This window comes from Vitis vinifera, chromosome 5 (genome assembly GCF_030704535.1).
Source record: "Vitis vinifera cultivar Pinot Noir 40024 chromosome 5, ASM3070453v1".
NCBI classification, from domain to species: domain Eukaryota; kingdom Viridiplantae; phylum Streptophyta; class Magnoliopsida; order Vitales; family Vitaceae; genus Vitis; species Vitis vinifera.
This window is the reverse complement of record NC_081809.1, coordinates 2872746-2894084: the sequence shown is the minus strand read 5'-3', so window position 1 is coordinate 2894084 and position 21339 is coordinate 2872746. Positions and strand designations below refer to the sequence as shown.

The 21339-nt window shown below is 33.6% G+C and overlaps 3 protein-coding genes across 4 annotated transcripts; 2 read left to right on the top strand and 1 right to left on the bottom strand.

Moving 5' to 3' along the window:
• Positions 1 to 6020: 6020 nt before the first annotated feature.
• CIPK19 (CBL-interacting serine/threonine-protein kinase 1-like) lies at positions 6021 to 10625 on the top strand. Of its 2 annotated transcripts, none has more exons than NM_001280984.1 (12): positions 6021 to 6059; positions 6952 to 7014; positions 8477 to 8548; positions 8643 to 8750; positions 8846 to 8926; positions 9021 to 9200; positions 9309 to 9521; positions 9610 to 9714; positions 9829 to 9945; positions 10060 to 10122; positions 10226 to 10300; positions 10388 to 10450. In NM_001280984.1, exons 1-12 carry the CDS (start codon positions 6021 to 6023, stop codon positions 10448 to 10450), a joined length of 1179 nt encoding a protein of 392 aa, NP_001267913.1. The 2 variants fall into 2 exon arrangements, with proteins under 2 accessions (NP_001267913.1, XP_059592600.1); XM_059736617.1 differs by lacking the exon at positions 6021 to 6059 and adding an exon at positions 6192 to 6548 and having other exon boundaries at positions 9309 to 9518; positions 10388 to 10625.
• A 346-nt stretch (positions 10626 to 10971) lies between these two features.
• On the bottom strand, positions 10972 to 15321 carry LOC100263094 (probable GTP diphosphokinase CRSH, chloroplastic). Its single transcript, XM_002268341.5, has 4 exons — positions 14813 to 15321; positions 13046 to 13978; positions 12334 to 12618; positions 10972 to 11343 (listed from the first exon to the last, which is right to left on the bottom strand). Exons 1-4 carry the CDS (start codon positions 15197 to 15199, stop codon positions 11206 to 11208), a joined length of 1743 nt encoding a protein of 580 aa, XP_002268377.1. The 5' UTR covers positions 15200 to 15321; the 3' UTR covers positions 10972 to 11205.
• A 1614-nt stretch (positions 15322 to 16935) lies between these two features.
• Positions 16936 to 20965, top strand: LOC100257955 (large ribosomal subunit protein uL3m). Its single transcript, XM_002268621.5, has 5 exons — positions 16936 to 17383; positions 17710 to 17919; positions 18638 to 18742; positions 19988 to 20101; positions 20485 to 20965. Exons 1-5 carry the CDS (start codon positions 17063 to 17065, stop codon positions 20656 to 20658), a joined length of 924 nt encoding a protein of 307 aa, XP_002268657.1. The 5' UTR covers positions 16936 to 17062; the 3' UTR covers positions 20659 to 20965.
• The last annotated feature ends 374 nt before the right edge of the window (positions 20966 to 21339 follow it).

Sequence of the window (21339 nt, the reverse complement as noted above, 5' to 3'; positions counted from 1 at the left end):
TATTTTTTAATGTAAATTACAAGAATGTTTATACTTTCTATAAAAGCTACTATTATTTTTTTTATTTTAAAAACATAAAGTATATTTATTTGACCGTGTTTTCATTCGAATTTGGTAATAATAATTTTACAAAAAATGTCGTAGAGTTTTGGACTCGTGAAATTAAATATAAATTCTTTTGAAGTATGATTAAATTTTAAAAAGACTTGGGCAATTAAAGTATAAAATATATAGGACTTATTGACTTAAAAGAAAAAATGATAAAACCTTTGACTTAGGATTTTGATTAGCTATTGTTGTAACCACCTTTGGCGGAATACCGACTTGACAAACAGGAAAACCAACTTGGCGGACATCTAACTTGGCCACCAATATACAATCTACATATAGTTTATGAAACTTGTATCCAACCGTCTGTCGGATATTATTTAGTCCGAGCCGTTTACAAGATTAGAGACAAACACCTCTTACAAGGTCAAACAAACTCTCACATTAGATCAAAGATCAATTCTAATACTATTTTGTAATGATCTACATCCAATCATGTAAATATTGTTTACTCTAAACTCCATACAATTCTCACAATTTTTAAAATGCGTCTATTTATATAGTGTCAAAAAATTTCTCCCTCTATCCGATGTGATATATCACAAAAGTAGAATATTTTGTATACAAATATAAATTTGTCTTATAACTTTATAAATTATCTTCAAATTCTTGAAATAATCAATTTTTTTTAAATCATTATTATTTTTATGTAATTTTATAAAAATTCTTATATCTCGTATAAAAATTAATACTATTTTCTAATTTTAAAAACAATAGTACATCTTTCAAATTCATCATAATTTCCCTTTATATTATGAGTTAAACTTTATCTTTGAAATTTCAAGTATTAAAATCTTTCTTATCTAATAATTGTGAGAGAAAAAACTTCTAAGTAGGTGGAGATTTTGAAGGAACCGTGAGTGTTCATTGAAACTTATAAATCTAATCATAAAACTTGAAGATTTGGATTTGAAGTCTCAACAGTGGAACTTCACTCGATTAGAAACATAACAAAAGCGGACGTAGGTGAATTGTTGAACCACTATAAAAGATTTTGCATATTTCTTTTCTCAATCTTTTTAATTTATTGTTGTCTAACTTCTCATTTTCTTATCTTACTATTAATTTAGATAATGGAACTTTCATTTGGCTAAGAACATGAAAAAGATGACATAAGCAAATTGTCGAACCACTATAAAATTTTTTATATATTTATTTTCTCAATCTCATTTGCCTAACTTCTTGTTTTCTCATCTTACTATTAATTTATTGTTTTTGCAAAAAAATTTAACACTCGAGTCACCCCATTTTGGGTGATATATTTAACCAAATTAGCCATTTTTCACTATCTATAATATTTAATTGTTAAACATTAAAAAAAAGTAATGAAAAATTAAATGATACGATATGTTAAACATGATTTATGATAATATTTAAAGATGATAATTAAATTAAAAAAAAATGTTATAAAATAATTAAAAAAAAACCTTAAAATCATAATAAATTTTAAAGGGGATGGTATAAATTTAACATTTATTTCTTCTTAAATTTGGTTTTTGATTTTGTCTCCTAGAAGTTAACAAAGTTCTTTTAATGAATTATAGTAGGAAAATGAGTGAATGAGGTTTACTTTAAAGCATTATATTATTAAGATATTAATTATCAAAATATTATAAAACCCTAGGTTATGTTTGGTTCCAAAGATTTTAAGGAAAAATATGAAGAAGAAAAATATAAAGAAAAAAAACTTATTTAAAACTATATGACAAATTATTTCACTTAGAATCCTGCCATTTTTTATTTTAAGATCTACCTACGATATAAAGTGTACTTTTTTAATAGGCATCGAAAAGACGTTACTAATAAAATGATATATCTTCATGAGACATTATTTGTATGCGATTGTATTTATTTAAAATCTTATACCTTCATTTTATTTATTTGTATCATCGTTAAATAATTTATATATCATCAAATACATTCGACAGTCTGCACTTGAAATTTAGTAAGTACCACTTAAGTTAAAATCATAATTTTTAAAGGATAATATTAATATTATAAGTTCTATTAAACATTTTTTTTTCATAAATCAAAATAGAGTTTTAATATATTAAAAAAAATATTTTTCTAATTTTTTTACTATGATGGTGTTTTTTTTTTTTTTTTGCTAAATAGAAAAAGTCAAAATATTTGATTTTTTTTTATTTAGTTAAAAGTAACATGTTGACATCATCAACATAAATAAACTGAACCTACTGATAGCAAGTTTACTTTAGTTATATTAGATAATGTCAATAAGTTACTTTTAACCGAAAAGAAAAAATCAAATATTTTGACTTTTTTTATTTAGCCAAAAACAAACACCACCTAAATTATTTTTTCAAATTATAATTTCCTTCAACAAAATTAATTAAATAAACTCTTAATTAAGTGTTTTTTTTATTTTTTTATTTGACTTCTTAGAAATTGATTCAAATATGGTTTTAGTTATATTTTTCCTAGGGTTGTAACTTATGCAGGTTGGTCAAACCGATGATTAACCCGAATTAAGAAATAATCAACCCAATCACAACCTAACTTGAACTCTAATATGAGGTATTCAACCTAAATCTAACCTGATTAGTGTATTTTTTTTTAAATGATAACATAAAAAATAATTATAAAATTATCGTATTTTAAAATATTAAGTAGAACCAAAATAATGAATATTAAACTCACCCTCTAAAAAGACATTTTTAATATAAAAAAAATTTAAAGTAAAAAAAGGAAACCATCTTTTAAAAAGATGAATTCATTATAAAAAATAAGTTTATTTTTCAAAAGATGAGTACAAACGTAACGAATATGGTATAAAAACAAAAAAAAAAAAAAGTAATGAAAAAATTCGTATTTTTATATTTACTTTCTAAATAATTATATTTTAATAATATTTTTAAAAATAACATTAAAAAAATAATAATAAATAAATAAAAAATCTTCTAAACCGAGGACCACGAGCCACACGAGATTTGTAGGGGCATGGCGACAAGAAAAGTTGGAATCAGGGAATGGTTGGCAGGCAGCCCCATAAGTAGTAGGTCAGATACTCATAATCATTCACTCCACCTTCCACTCCATTTGTTTGGTGAAGCCTCTACCATTGTTTTTAGCTTTAAGCTTTTTAGACTTGTAAGCCATGCGTCGGTTGGGGCTCTCCAAAACGGCTTCGTTTTGATTTAACAATTGTTAACATTATTCCCTTGGAGCCGGTTAAGAATCAGGGCTTGTTTGGCTTAACTTACCATTTTTTTTTTTCAATTTTAATTGAAAGCTGAACTTGAAATTAAAGTTACAATTTTTAGGAAGGAATATTGGTATTAAATTTTTTTTATTAGATGTGAAAAATTCATTACATAAACCATAATAGAGTTTATTTAACCAATAATAATTTTTTTTAAAATATTTTAAACTATAAGTTTATTAAATAAAATTAGTATTACAAGTTAGACTGGTTGATGGCTAACTCAAATCCAACTTGAATTAAGAAACAATTAATCCAAATTCAGCTCAACCTAAATTAAGAAATAATTAATCCAACCCCCACCTTTAACTCGAGATATTAAACTAAATCCAACTCAACCTCATTTTTCTAAACTCGGGTCAAATTCAGGTTTGTTAAGTTAAATTCCGATTAGTCGAGTTAAAGTCGAGTTAATCAGGGTTAGACTTGTCTTAATTGGATTGCTTAATTCAAAACCCATCTATAATGGTTTTTTAAAAATTTATTTTTTAATATATATATATCCAAATTTAATTAAAAAATAAAAAATTCAAAATAAATTTATTTATATTTCTAAAAGTAGAAAAGGAAATTATATAATTATACTTTGAATTTTTTTCTTTAAAATATAAAAGGAAAATAAATATTGTTACATAGATAATAAAAAAAAAATTACACATATTATAAAAATACCAAATCAGGTTAGACACTAATTGTCTCAATTTTGATCTGAACCCAATCTAAATTGAAAAAACTTAAACCCAAATTCAATCCAAATAATAAAAATATTTGGTCACATCTCAAATAAAATAGAAGAATAAGGGCTTTGATTCCATCTTATCTTCTAATCCCATTTTAGTATCTTCATGTCTTTTTAAATAGTGTCTTTTAGGCAATCAAATCATCATACATATTTTGAATAGCAGGTTTAGGTATCATAAGGAATATACTCTTATCAATCATTATTGAACATCTATAAAATAAAGAATAGCAAGAAAATGACCTTATATCATTCTATATCTTCTCCTTCAAGCTATTCTTTTTTTCCTTTTGAATACCAATGAGCATTTAGTGTAAGTAATTGGACCAAAAAATTTGACATAGACAACATAATTTATGAATTTCTTGTAGAAAGACCATTAGTTGGGAGACCTGTCATCTTCCTAGAAGCCACTTCTCCATCTACCAATGGAAATTTTCCAAACGTCTTCAAACCAAAATTTTGACATTTCTAATCCGAGTAAGAATTCTTTATTGCCTACCACCATTTTTTCTCTTCTTTTCTGAACTATTTGTTTATGGGTTGTGTGTATTTTCCAATGGGTATAAGGGCTAGTGGATCTCCAGGGTAGATTATCAGAACTTTCTCAATCAGGATGTCCCACTTTGGGATCAGAGAGTAAAAGCAGGGGATATGGTCAAATATGATGCTGTGTGCATATACAAAAGGCATTGACCTTTGATTCTCAAAGGGGTGGATGCACTTATCATTTGGATCATGTTCTACACACATGGCACAACCTATAAACTAAGCATTAAACAACCCATTTTCCTTGTACGATTAGGCAAAGCCAGAGGGAGATTGGGTCAAGAAATTCCAAATATGGGCACAAGCCAAATAATTTTGAGACCTTCAATCCATTGAATAACATCAATGAATTATTCAAAATTGGTACAAATGGGTTTTGGGTTTTTTTTTTTGACCATTTTATTATATTTATATAGGCATTCCAAGGTGTGTTACACACATCATGGATTTTTTTGGGTTAGACCATGGTTATCCCAATGACAATTTTACACGTTTAATAGAAGAGAACCCACCACACACGGCACATGATGTGTATATGAAAAGGAACAACAACAAACGAGGATGAGCTCATCAGCTTAGTTTGCAAGTGTGGTGCATGATGGTGGTGGTGGTGGGTTAAGGGTGTCATCAATTTTCCTAGAGTTTCAATCACGGGTGTTACAAGTTATGGTCTTGCTACAATACCAAATTTATAAATGTAAAAAAACAATTGAGGTGGATGGGATTTAGGATTGTGGGATAAGAATGGCGTAACAATCAGACGACAGGACATGATGCAGGTGGATCAGGGTGTTGGACGAAGGCATTAACACAATTTTGGTAGTGCGAGACCGGAAAGACCCCCATGTCTTTGTCTTGTCTGGCTTTCATCTACTTGGAGCTGTGAATTATAAGCCTCAAGAGCCATACCGTCCGGCTGAAGCCTTAGAAAAAAATCTTGAACCCATCTAAATGAGGTCAATTCCGAAAAGGAAATGGCCATAGCCCCTTTTATGGAAGTCATTTGGGCATTGAATTGTCACACAAACAACAAAAAAAGAGAGTACGTCATGTCTTCATACTCACATTTTTACAAAAATAAATAAATAAAATACCTTTTTTGAAATATTTTAAAAATCATGGTTCACCCTTGAATAAGAACTTGACATTTATGATACTATTGAGTGAAAAAATATTGAAAGGACGGTGGAGTAACGCCGGCCATAGGAAACGCGACAGCAACCCACTAAGGTTCTTGAATGAGAAAGATAGAAAAAAATATTCATTTGATGCTGTGATTAAATTGATTCAGTTGGGAGTGGACGACACTAGAGCCTGCCTCAGCTCCTTCCAAATATGATCCAAATTACTAAATTAAAAAGGGGGAAATGGGAAGGAAACGTACACGTGATAAGTGGGAGAGAAATGGAGAGATTATACAATGAAGGGGGGGAGGGTGGTGGGGTGATATTCAAATGGTGAAAAAGGTATATATTAGGGAAATGAATGGATAATGGGTAAGTCAATGTTGCCACGTTGGCCTTCACGGATTCTTCCTTGTGGGCTATTATAAGAGGGCGAATATAAAGGAGAAAGCCAACGAGGAAGAGAGAGAGAGGCTTGAGAAGGAATATAACAAAGAGACTGGGTTTTTGCTGGTTTTCTGTGTTACTTGTTGTTACAGCCGCAACGGGTTTTTGAGAGGGATAGGGAGAGAAAGAGGGGGTGAGGTGGTGGGGGTGTTTGGGTGGCGGGAAAAGGCAGTACATGTGGAGAAAGGAGGAGAAGAGGAAGAAGAAGGGAATGCAACTGGGAAAGTACGAGTTGGGAAGGACTCTTGGAGAAGGCAATTTCGGAAAGGTTAAGTACGCCAAGGATATTGAATCTGGGCAGGGTTTTGCTGTTAAGATCTTAGAGAAGAAGAGGATTCTTGATCTCAAGATCGCAGACCAGGTGATTATCTCCGCTCCCCCCCCCCCCCCCCCCCCCCCCCTCCCTTTTTCATTTCTGATTTTTCCATTTCCTCCATGCATGGGGTATTAGATTCCTTGCAATTTTCTTGCGCAGCCCTCTTTCTTTCTCCCCCAGTATATCCTCGCTTTGTTTATGTGCAACTTCTGTTTAATCAACTCACATTCATATCTCCCTCTGTTTCATCTCTGTATCTCTGTATCTGTATATGCTTCCTTTAATGGCCGCCTATTTCTGAAACCTTTCTGGGTTTAGGGTTGAACGTTGAACAGCCATTTTGTTGATTCTGATGATCTGGAACGGTCTTGTTTTTCTTTTTAACCACTTCCCAAGATTCTATGCTTCCCTATTCAAATTTGAATTTGAAGTTTGAACGAAATTGCAGATAAAGAGGGAGATTGCCACCTTGAAACTCCTCAAACATCCAAACGTGGTCAGATTACATGAGGTATGCCCATCATCGTATTTTTTCTTACTTTGAAAAATTCAATTTGGTTCAGAATTATTTCGTCCTTAATCTCAAAATTTCTGCCATCTTGCCAAACTAACCATCTGGGGGATTAGGGGTCAGGGTCAGGGTCAGGGTCAGGGTCGTAGTAATTGAATTAGACACACTCATCATCTTTTGAATAAATGGATCATTAATCATGCTCCATATGCTTGCCCCCTTTACTGCTCAGGGGTCAGGGGTCAGGGGTCAGGGTCGTAGTAATTGAATTAGACACACTCATCATCTTTTGAATAAATGGATCATTAATCATGCTCCATATGCTTGCTCCCTTTACTGCTCATCGTTTTTCTTAATTTTGAAAAAAATGATAAAAACCAACATGACAGGTGGGGGCCTATCTTACCCACCATGTGGCTAAGACTCAGGTAATAGTGAATTGGGACTAGAATATATGGCTGGTCTGAAAAAATGGGCCAGAGTAGAAGCAGCAGGAGTCCTTGTGAACTATTGCTATTATTGGGTGGACACGGACGAGTGGGAAATGAGTCATTGTCATTGATCAGTGAAAAATGATGGAGGTGTCACAGGGCCCAGGCCATGTGAAAATGAACGCCAGAAAGATACGGCATCATAAAAAAATGAATCAGTATTTAAGGAAGGCAAACCACCAGGGTCTCTATTCTCTTTATGCCACGGATTATGTACATAGATAATGACCGGCTGGTCAATCTTAGGAGGGCAAGTGTAAGAAGGGCAATAAATTATTGGACCCCAAGTTGGTTTGGTTGTTTTGGAGATGGGTCATGGTTGGTAGGAACCATACCATAGAAGGCCACAAACAATTTCCCTTACTTTTGAATGGGGGTCCTTGATTTGTCGTCTTCTATAAAAGACATTGACTGTTGGCAATGACAAGTTCCCCTTCCAGCAATGCCACTCCCACGCCCACCACCAGAACCGTCCCGATCAATGCCAAAACAGCAAGAGATAAATGGGCCAACCCTGTTGAGAACACCAAAAAGCAACAAGAGAACCTATTGTAATGTTCCCACCCCATGAAGACCTCATTTGGGATGGTTTTTTATTTTTGGTTTTAGCCCCAAGTCGAAGCCAAAATCGCAATTTTTAAAAAAGCAATAATGATATTATAGGAATTCTATTAGCACGTGAAAGAACTTCTTACATAAGTCAAAATAAAACCTTAATAAGAAGTAATATTTTCTATGCTTCTATATTAAGTTCTTTTTTAAACCATAACTCTTTAAATACAATTAGTTAAACAGACATAAAAGCTTTCATTAAATTTAAAAAGAAAAAAGCATTGACATTCAAACAACACCAAAATAGCCTAAGGAATCCCTCTCTCACGAATCATGTCTCAGATTCTGAATTTAGGCTATATATATTAATAAATGGTTTTGGAATGAGTCTGAGGACTTTTTGTTAATGAACCCTGCAGGTCTTGGCAAGCAAAACCAAGATTTACATGGTCCTTGAGTATGTGACTGGCGGCGAATTGTTTGACAGAATTGTAAGCAAATTGATGGCCTATTCCATCTGCTCTCATGCTATTTCTCAATTTTACATAACTGAACTAAGCTGTGATTTGCATGCATAACTCACAGGCATCCAATGGGAAACTTTCAGAAGCTGAAGGCAGGAAACTCTTCCAACAGTTGATTGATGCTGTGAGCTATTGCCACAACAAAGGTGTTTTCCATAGGGATCTCAAGGTTACTCATTTCTTGCTTCTTATGAGAGATCTTCTGAAAGGCATCCCCTCAGGAATTTCGTTGTTCTTATATGAATAGTGTGTTTTGATTGACAGCTAGAGAATGTTCTTGTTGATTCAAAAGGAAACATAAAGATCTCTGATTTTGGCCTCAGTGCCTTACCACAGCATTTTAGGGTACATTTCCATCCCTATAAAACATAAAAGATTTCTTCATGGAATACATTTTTGTTCCATTGCTTAACTTATTTATTTGTTCAACACAAATCAGGATGATGGGTTGTTGCATACAACCTGTGGAAGTCCAAACTACGTTGCACCAGAGATTCTTGCAAATAGAGGTTACGACGGTTCAACTTCTGACATTTGGTCATGTGGTGTCATCTTATACGTGATTCTTACAGGGTATCTCCCTTTTGATGATAGAAATCTTGCTGTTCTCTATCAGAAGGTATAGAAGGGTTGCCTTTCATTTTGCTGTCTTTTTTCTCTGCTGGGTGGCCTTCTACCTAAGCTTTGGCACCTCTTAAGTTTCATGCATCTTTTTAATGGATTTCAGATTTTCAAGGGGGATGCTCAGATGCCCAAATGGCTGTCATCAGGTGCCAAGAACATTATAAAGAGAATTCTTGACCCCAAACCTGAAACCCGAATAACAATGGCAGGGATCAAAGCAGATGAATGGTTCAAGCAACAGTATACACCAGCTTATCCCGAAGAGGAAGAAGAAGATATTCATGTGGATGATGAAGCTTTCTCAATATATGAGGTGGTTTGAGCTTGAATGTCATTAGATTTGTGTTCTTTTTAGATATGACAGCAAGTGATTCTGTGCTAAACTGAGGATTTCTCTGATGTAGCCAATGGAAGCAAAGAAGAGTCCAGGCTCACCCAACCTCATCAATGCCTTCCAGCTGATTGGAATGTCCTCATGCCTTGATCTCTCTGGTTTCTTTGAGAAAGAGGTAAACATCTAAAGAACCAAACCAGCAGCATTACAGACTAGAACTATTTATCTTTGAAGTTTTTCTGGGAATTCTGATTGCTAAATATGCAAATATTGTTTTGAGTGACTGTAGGATGTGTCAGAGAGGAAAATCAGATTTACCTCAAATCATTGCCCAAAAGATTTACTTGAGAAGATTGAGGATATTGTCACAGAGATGGGATTTCGAGTAGAGAAGAAAAATGGAAGGGTTAGTACTATCATTTGACTGCCCCTTTGAATCATCACCTATTATGATGATGAAACTCATGTACAATTCTAGCAATTTTACTGAATTTTTGTATATGTGCATTCATCTTTGTAGCTTAAAGTGATGCAAGAGCATAAGTGTCAGAAAAGCTTTGGGAGTCTTTCCGTGGCAGCAGAGGTAAGCAGTTTTTAAGTTTTTGGCAGTTTGTTCCTGCATTTTCACCATTCAGTAATCTTAGGAAGTTTCTTTTTAGCTTATCTTTCTCTTTTGGCTATGGCAGGTGTTTGAAATAAGCCCATCCTTGTATGTAGTTGAGTTGAGAAAATCTTATGGGGATTCTTCTGTTTATAGACAGGTATTGACTCACTCATATCTCTATCACTCTTCTCCATCTTCCCTCTTCCTACAACTAGGGCTAATTCTAGTTCCATTGTATGTGCAGTTGTGTAAAAAGCTATCAAGTGATCTGGGTGTTCCTACCAGCCAAGAGCTATTGAAAGTTTGACTATAGGATACAAGCAAGCCACAGAGATCAAAACGAGAAAGCAAATCCATATCATACAATATGTAATTATTAGTTTATTACTGTTAGTCAAATAGTCAGAATCAAGTAGTAGAAGCACTAGCGCATATTCAAAATAAAAGTAAATATCTTAGCTCATATTGCAGAGCTATTGCAATGTGCTTTAGCAATTAAGTCTCACAAATAAACTATAAAAATCATCTAACTGTTTCAGGACAACAAATTGAAGTCTGATCCATGCAACCCATGCTAAGTAAGCAGTTCATAAGTAATGAGTTGTTTACTAGCATGCCACCAAAAAGATATTGCTAATATTTTAAATAGAACTTCCCTAAAAAGCTGTAAAGCTGTATCGCTTCCGTCCCCAAGCATTTCATTGCCAGATGGCACCTGAGACACAATGCCATTTTTCATTTCAAAATTTGATCAGTTTCATTTCCAGATAAAGATCATCAGCTGCCCTACTTGAGAATTGAATGAATTCTATTGATTCAAAGTGAAAATTTCCAAACAAAAAATGTCCTCTAAGTTTATTGATGATAACTATACAATATTTTCAGGGAAGTAAGAGGAGTTCTCATTTACAAGCTAGCTGATGATGAACTTACACAAGTTTGATGAAATCAGTCTGCTCGATCTTTAGTTCAGATTAACTATATATATTACAGGTAAATTCTATACATGATGAAAAAGGGTAATAAAATAACCCTCGAAAGAGCATATTTCCACTGAACTTACTAACTTACTGCAAGCCTGTCATCAATCTCTTTCCTGTATACCTGGATTTGGCCATTACTTTCTGCCATGTGTAGCTTTTCATTCAACATGGTTCTGTATTGGTCATCTCTATCCTCTAAATTACGCATAATTTCAACCTACATAAAACAAAGACATCATAAATTCACATAATACAAGAGTGAACCATTAATTAAACTACAGACTTGATAGTGGCATAGGCTCCAATCTTTTTAATGAGTAAATTAAAAGTAGACTAACCATTTAGCAATATATTATGAAAAATTCAAACAATCTTGTAGACATTGGTTTCAAAATGAAAAAGATATTTCTATTCTTACCAAAACAACAAAACTTCGAACAGAAAAAGGATAAAAACTATAAGCATTTTCAGAAGATCAAATGTAGTTATTTAAGCCTAGTTCAGTACCTTTTACTGGCATTTGCATGCTATCAACAAGATAATCCATGTAATTCATGAGCATGCATTTAAAAAGTGAACCATTAATTAAACTACAGACTTGATGGTGGCATAGGCTCCAATCTTTTTAATCAGTAAATTAAAAGTAGACTAACCATTTAGCAATATATTATGAAAAAATCAAACAAGCATCTTGACATTGGTTTCAAAACCAAAAAGCTACTGAGATTTCTAGTCTTATCAAAACAACAAAACTTTGAACAGAAAAAGGACAAAAATTATAAGCATTTTCAGAAGATCAAATGTAAATATTTAAGCCTAGTTCAGTACCTTTTACAGGCGATTGCATGCTATCGACAAGATAATCCAGGAAATTCATGAGCATGCATTTAAATTCCCTTACTTCACACATATGCACATAGACACACAAACATGCATACAACACAATCACCAAAACACCAAACAAGTCCACCACATCCATAGAAGAACCTTGAGGTCATCAAAGCGTGATGACACATGTTATCCTCACTTATATTTAATGCGTAATCTGGCTGGCTATGGCATTGCTGGATCAAAATACTAACAAACTTATAGAATTCACATGCATGAAACACATCAAAGACCTGATCTACTTCATGACAAGAAAATCAACTTTATTTCTGACCTTAGGTTTCATTATTATACCTATTGTAACAGACATGATATTTACCTGCTTTTGAAACAAATCAAATTCATCAGAACTCAGAGAACCATCACTGTTTGAATCAAGAAGCTGCATCATCTCCCGAGCATCTTCCCCCTGGGCACCAAGTTCTTCCATTACTTCCATGAGTTCTTCAATGCTGATCCTACCATCTCCATTCTTGTCAAGAAGGCAAAATGCTCGATCTCTCTGGTTAATCTCAGTACCTTTAGGATTTGTGGAAGGAAGGTCTTTGAGACGCAGTGCAGCTAATTCAGCTGCAGCCATCATAATTGCCTTAAGCTGTTTGGCCTGAGCATTGACAAACAATAAAAAATTTTAATCTAGTTCTAAAACACATTGTTGTATCTAGAAGGCTTTACCAAATATAATGTTCAGTTACAAGCTTCATTCATGTGCCATATGCCATAATTTGCAGAGATAAAGTCATAAATAATCATTAAACAACTCTGCCCCTTGTGCCCTAGGCACCCTAATGTGATGAGTAATAAACCATGAACTTGATTGAAGAAACTATGAATTGAACAAGTAAATTATACCCCCTAAATTTTAGGAAAAAACATGGTTTTCTAGAGCAAAATAAATAAATATTTGGACTGTGTCATAGACTCGTTCAGGCAAACCTATCCTATACAAGTCAAAGCATAATTATTGATTAACAAATAGTTTATGCATAACTCTTACCAACATGAAGAATGAATCAAATAGAAGTCCTTACCTCTTCTGGATCAGTAACACCACCCTTGTACAATGAATGGGATGCTGTTCCACCAGATGCCATCATGTCCATCTCTGTAGTCCGTATTTGTATTTCCATTAGTGGTTTAGTCCTGCCTCCTTCACTCACATCAACTGCCATATGTAAACTCTTATATCCATTTGCTTTGGGCTTGGCAATGTAATCTTTTGTCCTGTGTGGCATTTCTTTCCATAAAGATTGGATAATTTCACGTGTTCTATAGCAAGCCTTCTCACCTAATTTTGACGTATTTACTCCAGATCTAGGCTTCAATATGACTCGCAATCCTAAAATATCATTTATTTCTTCTGGCTTTCGGCCATCTTTTAAAAGCTTCTTCATGGTGCTATAGCGACTTTTATAGCGACCTTTGACTGAGATATCATCCACCATCTCTGCTAACAAATGGTCAGCTTTCAAGGATTGAAGCAGATGTTCCCTGTACACATCTATTAGAGGTTTACTTCCTGTCTCATGGCTTCTTAACCATGTATCAACATAAAGGTATGAATAGGGAAACAAGCATCGGAAGGAGAGATCCTCCAGCTCCAGTGATAGGAAGTTGGTTCCTACAGCATGAGCTAAGGGAACATGTATCTTCATAACCTCGAGGGAAAGCATTTGTTGTTGATATCTTGGCAGGTAATCTAGATGTTTCATCATATCAAGTCTAATAGCAAGATCTAGAATCACAGCTCTGACATCATAATAAGTCAAGCAGAATTTCCTTAATGCGGCAGTACTATCATCATCCAAGACTTCCACTTTTGAAGGAATTTGCTTCACTCGCAAGCTTTCATGCAATAGATGAGCAGTACCAGTTCCAATTCGATCTCTAACTTCATATATGGTAACAGCACCCGCCTCCAAAACTTCTCTCAATATACCAGCTGAAATAACTTCTGCATCCATCTGTGATTGCATTAATTATAAACACTTCAGATACAAGGGTAAACAACTAAGAAAACATTCCCCAATGCAGTAGTGAAGAGTGAAGACAATGGATTATTATTATAATTATTATTAACAACAATAATTATCTCAAATGAGAGACTGCAAATGTCAATATCAAGGAACTAGAAGATATTGCTGTCAACATAACAATAACATTGCAAATTTTCTCATTAACCTCTGGCACTGAGAGGTGCTTCTTTCACTCTTTGGGAACGAATCTCGGAATAAGAGATAACTCTCCTACAACTTGTCCCAAAATTAGACATGCTCCCAATTGCAATTTTACATTGGGACTTCCATAACCATGTGAATGAGTATAATTACGGCTTAGACAACTCGTCTGGGAATTACGCATACACCCAATTGCAATTTTATCCTCGGACTTCCGTATCCATGTGAATGAGTATAATTAGGGCTTAGAAAAATTCAATATAATATGACAATTTCGTCTCAATTCTAACATATTTCAAAGATTGAACCTTTTTCAAAATATTTTGACCTTCACTGCATAAAAAAAATAGATTATGCAGATGAGAATCAAATTCTCCATGTCAACAACATGCAAAACATTAGTTTGACTGGAAAGTAATCGAAAAGTCTCCTCTTTTTTCCACATACCTTCACAGAGTAATGTCATATGTATACATAGAGTTGGATTAGTAATTTAAATGCATTCCCTAGGCGCTAGACAGCAAAATCTCCACCCACGAGCACAAGCGAAAGAGTAGTTTCCCAACGCAAACTGAATCAAAAGAAAAACCAAAACCGTTTCTTTCTAAGAGCGATGAGTACCTGAAGATCGGCGAGAATAAGAGCAACGGACAAGGCCTTGGAGAGGGGCGATCGGCCATCGGGGCAAAGAGGCAAGGCCTGAAGAAGAGGGATGGAAAGCTTGAGACACTTGAACAGTATACTACTAGAACTGCTCGACACCACCTTCATTCTCTCCGTTAGCTCGTTGAATGCTCCGACCAATTCCACCACCATCTTCCCTCCCGGTTGTTCCAGCGTCGCCGCGCCCACTGCCGCCGTGGCGGACTGACGGAGGGTGGAGAATGCATTCCAGGAACGGTGTCGCTGGAGGAAAATAAGATTGGAAGGAAACTTGGGGAGCGTGGAAACCCTAATCTTGGAAAAGGAATGGAGAGGAAAATCGATGGTTGGGATATTGAGCTCCATGAATTAAATCACAGTATCACGATTCCATTCACCAATTCTTACGATTTTCGATTTTTGCCCAGTTGATAATGGGTGGGACTGCGAGTGATGCCTCTTGTCTTTTAGTTTTTCCCTTTTTTTCAAAATTATTTCTTTCATTTTATTGGTTTATTTGTAGACCACGTGTCATCAATCTATTTCTTTGTCAATATTTTATCCCATTCACTCCTTTTTAAGTTATAATCTTCTGGTACACGATATACTTTATAGGTATATTGGTATTTAAATTTTATTGATAAAATTCATAAAAGTATTAATAATTTTTTATTTTTAAAAATAATAAAATAAATAATAATACATATATTAAAATTATTTTATATAAATATGATTAAAGGTGATATTTATTTATTTTTTAAATAATTTAAATTCCTTTTATATATCTATATTCATTTATTTTAAAAATTAAAAACTATTTTTATTAAAATATATTTTATTATATTTTAAATAAAAATATAAATCAATTTATATAAAATATTTTACTTGAGATTTAATTTTTAAAATTTTATTATAAATTTGTGATGATAGCTTTTTTCCTATCAACTTAATTTATTTAAATAATTAAAATTATTAAAAATTATATTAATAATTTATCTTATCAAATTAATTTTAATTTATAAAATATTAGAATTTCTTTAATTTTTTACACTTTAGCATTTTTTGAATAAAATTATATTTTTAATATTTTAAAATAAAATAAAAAGATAAATTTAACAAAATTTAAAAATTGAAATGATTGTAAGTTTTAAAAATAGGATTAATGAGATAAATATGAAAAGTAGTTAATAATAAAAGGATAATATAAAATAAAATGATAATATAAATTTAAAATAAAAGATAAATTTCACAAAATTATTTAAAAATAAAAACAAGATAAATATATTAAAAAATGATTTTTTTTGTAAGTGGTTAAACAATTGTCCAAAATATAAGATTTTTAATGCTTGGCCTCCCCCGCTTGCAAACATTCTTGATATTTTCACCGAAAAAACAACCCATCATTGAAATATTAGTAATATTTCGTTGCTTTTTTCGCATATTTTTATAAAAAGTAAATAATGTTTAAAGAATTTTTTTTTTCTTTTACGAAGAAAGATAAATCAAATTAAGTCGTTGGGGTCTTTTTTTTTTTTGGGTCAAGATAATTGGAGTTATTTCAAATATATCGTATTTGGTTAAAATAATATAGATTTTCAATAGGTTCTAAACTTTGAGAATTCCCGCAACAAGAGTTTTCTTTTTACTTTCTATTTCATGATTAAAATTTAGTTTGATTGTAATTTTATGAAGTATTTTTATCACTAAAAAATATTTTTAAAAATTAAATTTAATATTTGATAAAATTTAAAAAATACTTTTGCTTTTGGAAAATGTCATTGTAAAGGTGACATTCATAATAAATGTTTCTAAAAACACAATGCTTTCAAAAAATCGAAAAAATCACTTGTCACTTTTTTATTCCAACCCTTGTTTCCATTATTTTTTCCTGTAACATTGATTGTGTTTCGTAACATCAATTATGTTTAATAATATTTTTACTCGAAGTATTTTTAATAAAAATATATATTTTTTATATGCTAACGGTTCGACCCGACTTTGTGGGTACATGCCACCGTGGAAAAATTAGTTATAATTTTGTTGGATGAATCACACGTGTCATCGACGAGATAGGTCTGCACAGAAACAATCTAGACCACGGCACACTGCATCATTTCCTGTCCTAAAACCCTACACTAAAGCCCCTTCTCCGGCTTCTCTCTGCAACTCCTCTTCAAACCCATCAGCGTTATGCTTCGATCCGAAACCCCGTTGATTTGATTATCCAACATGTCGGCCGCATCCAGAGGCCTCATTTCTGGTTTCAGATTTCTCTCTATTGGTCCGAGAACATCCGCAATAGTAGCTTCGTATCAATTCAGGAGATTCGGGTCTGAGTCTCTGATCGATGAAGAGCCTCGGATAATCGTACCTAAGCCTGGAGTGATGTCTCCCAATTCCAAGAGGACTGGGGCTATCGCTGTCAAGTGTGGGATGAGTGCTCTCTGGGACAAATGGGGTGCTAGGGTTCCCATCACTGTGCTTTGGCTGGATGATAATATCGTTTCTCAAGTCAAGACCTTTGAGAAAGAGGGACTCAATGCGTTACAGGTATGATCGATCACTTTATACCTCTGTTTCGATCAATGTCAGTTTTGAGCTGCCTGCTGTTTATTTCGAGAATATTAAATCCGATTTGGTTGATGAGAAAACGAAGAAAAATAAATGAAAGCCGTATTTTGAATCTTATATGTCTGCAACGTGGGAAAAAAACAAAGACGAAGAAAGAATGCTGCTTGAGAATATTCTGCTTCATTTCTTCATTAAAATTTTCATATTCAAAAGTGGATTTCAGGGATTTTTCTTGGAAATTTTGATGGGCAAGAACTAATCTGTATAGTTGTGTTCTATCTTGGTGGTATCTTGGTGGTAGCTAGGTTGGTTGCGGGCAGAAAAAGGCCAAGCATTTGACAAAACCCGAAGTGGGACATTTCAGAGCTCAAGGTGTTCCCCTGAAGAGGAAATTAAGGGAGTTTCCGGTAACCGAGGATGCACTCCTCCCAGTTGGTACAACAATTGGTGTACGCCATTTTGTTCCGGGCCAATATGTTGATGTAACAGGAATCACAAGAGGGAAAGGTTTTCAGGTGAGTAATTGCTCTTGAGACTCAATTATCTTCCTTCTATTGTTACTTGTTATTGTTTTCCTTTCCTCTTTGCTAAAAAGTATCCCATACAGTGCATACAAATTTTCAAACATTTGAGTATCATTTTAATAAGCATCTCAGGAAGTTCTCCAATTTTACCTAGATTTGGTAATCAATGTAAATGTGCCATTTATCAATAGGGATCACTTCTGTGTAGATCTAATATCAGATCACTCACAACTCCTATTTTGAGTACAGTGGATAGACATCCTAATTCTTGTGGTTAAAAATAGGGTGATCTTCTTTTTATTGTTATTTCTGTAGTGGATATTTTGCTTCAAGTTGTATTTGTAGCAGAGAAATCAATTTGGTTTATGGTTAGCTAAGTGGCTTAGTCATTTTCAGAACAAATTCTTTTTCATATTATCTGTTTTCTTTTCTTCCTTGCTATTTATTGGTTGCTATCCTTTTAACCGATGACTATATTTTTATACTTCACAATAATTTTGAATTGCAAATGCATCAAACATAGGGTAATATTGTTGTGTCCACACCATCATGCTGCTTGATAATGTTTGCCGAAACCTGGCATGTGTGAAAATAATCAAGGAATTTTATGAACTTTGCTGTTTCAAATCCTCTTTAATTCAGTGAGAAAAAGTTGCGTCCATTTGTGATATCATCCCTTATACAACTTGTTTCTGTTTTCTGCAACCAGGGTGGGATGAAAAGATGGGGATTTAAAGGAATGCCAGCATCTCATGGTGCATCATTATCACATCGGAGTATTGGTTCTACCGGTCAGAGGGATGCTCCTGGGAAGGTCCGTATGACTCCTTAGCTTGCTGAACCTTAGAACTCATTTATGATACTTGAAAGTAGTGGTTGATGTTTGAACTGTTGCTTTGAATTTAACGCTCATTTTTTCCTTGAAGAGAACTTGATTATAATGGATTGTTTATGTAATGATCTGTCCAATGCAAAAAATTTCCACAATAAAAAGTTAGATTAATAAACTATGTTGGACAGCACTCTATCATAAGACTAATGATTTCAAATTAAGACATGCATCGCATTTGTTTTTCATAGCTTGAGTAGGTCAAATGATTTGAGAATTTGTGTAATTTATGGTCATTGATTGGGCATGCAAATATTGCAAACTTACTTTACATAGACATAAGAGTTTTCAGGTTTTCACTCACATTTCTGCTCTAATCGTCTTCGAATGCAACTTATTTTCTTAGTAGTTTTTCAAGCCTGTCATTTTTTTTCTCAAAATCTGAGCTTTCTTATTTTAGACATATAAATTAAATTTCCATTTTTTTCATTTCTTAATAGGTAAAATTTAGGTTGTTTATTATAAAGCTACCAATTTGACCTAAAATGTGTAAACTGGTAGGCAATGGGTAACAAGGTATATTAAGCTGACTTGGGCTAAAGCCCTAGCACACTGCTTCAATGTCTCATGGTCAACCTTCTTTGGGCTTGCACATGAGTTTAATTGGTGGAGGAAATAAAACATCAGTTAGGTTTTAACTCATAACCTCCTTTAAATCAAATACAATGTAAAGTTATAAATTTGACCTAAAAGTTTAACTTATTAGGTAATGTGCTAACAATGTATTATTGTTTTTATGATGTATTTATATAGATATTATTATATTTTTTACGAACTCTTGAAAGATATGAGTTTTTATGTTGATTGAGAAAACTAGCAAATACATTCCTCCTTGTGTCAACATATTTTATTGTCTGGAAGGAATTGCAGTTGGCAAACTTAATTGCAGGATTGTAGCTCATTGGATTTTCTGGAATGTGCTCGAAGGTTTGAATTGTATTGGTGTTACCATCTTTTTAATACTGCGTGTGCATGTGTGCGCCTATGAACTGTTTGTTAATAATGTAGCACGAATTGTTGGAGCAAGGAAGTAGGGAGATCTTTTAGTTTAGGGTTGCTCTAGCTATGCTCTCAATATGGTTCTCTAACTAGTTAACAAAATTTTTTTGCAATGTTGGGACTGCCACTGGGTTGTTGCAGTTTTAACATTTCTGTTTTTTTCCTGAACAGGTGTTTAAAGGCAAAAAGATGCCTGGTCGTATGGGAGGGAAGCAGCGAACAGTTAAAAACGTATGGGTCTACAAAATAGATCCTACAAGGAACTTGATGTGGGTTAGAGGCCAGGTGTGATTTTCTTCTTTATCTATCTGAATTTGAATGAAAGGACCCAAGGCTGTCCTTCACCCATGTGAAACACTTGTATCTGGTGGTTTAGGGTAACTCCATGTTGGTTTGCTTAGTGATTGGTAGAGGAATATGTCTTTAGATGGATGAATGAAAACCAACTAGTCTCAGCCGGACCATTCAGAAGTATGGTCCATCAAGGTTTCTAATGTTATTTCTCAACTTAACGTCAACTGTTGATGAATTAAGCCAAATTCCTGGGAGGCAAGTTGGTGACGGGAGAGGAGCTTGTCATGGGGACATAAGACATTTTTACATCCAAATTTCTTACCCCTTTAGTTCCTTTAATTTGTATATCTTCATTGAAGTCCTATATTTTACAGGTCCCAGGTGCTGAAGGGAACTTTGTGTTTATAAAAGATGCTGTTTACAAGAAACCTGATGCTTCAATACTTCCATTCCCAACATATTTTCCTGCAGAAGATGAGGATCCAACAGTATTGGAACCTATTGTTGCTGATCTTGGAGATATAGATCCATTTATGGTGGCAGATTAATCAGTGGCTAAGGAGAAGCTGGGTCATCCTGCATTTCAGCGATTCTTTTTTGTACTTTGGACCAATACAGAAAACGGCAGTTAGTGATTTGAGAACCAGCTGAGGCTGTTAGAATTTGATTTATGTCTCCTCTTTTTCTATCAATTTTATTAGAAGACTGTAATTCCAAATATTGAGTTGATTCAATCTCCAAATTGGAAACAGGCTAACCATCCTACCCTAGGGTTTTCAAATAAATCTGTAAAACATGGAATTTTGGTCTGTTGGTTTGTGGGTAATGTTAAAAGAGTTTCAGAATTGTTGCCAATGTGACTGTTTCAGATGATTCCAGATTGTGGGATATCATAGAATACATTGCTACTGATTGAAGCCTTGCATTTGATGTTGAGATGCAGAGTCTGGAATTTTTCATCAGGAAATTGTTAAAATGGAGAATTGTGTAATGGGGCTTACAAGGAGATGAATGCAGGTGAGTGAGTGTTCAATGAAAGACACCATAGCCTGCCCACTGAAGCAGATCTCATCAGGGTTTTTGAACTTGCGCTAGAGTTCATTCTTCATTCTTTTCAATTGAATTCTAGGTATGCTATAACAATTTACAAAAAGATGAAAACATAAATATCTCTCATGTGAAATAGACAATGAAATACAAAAAATGGAGGGAGAAAATTTTGGAAATGA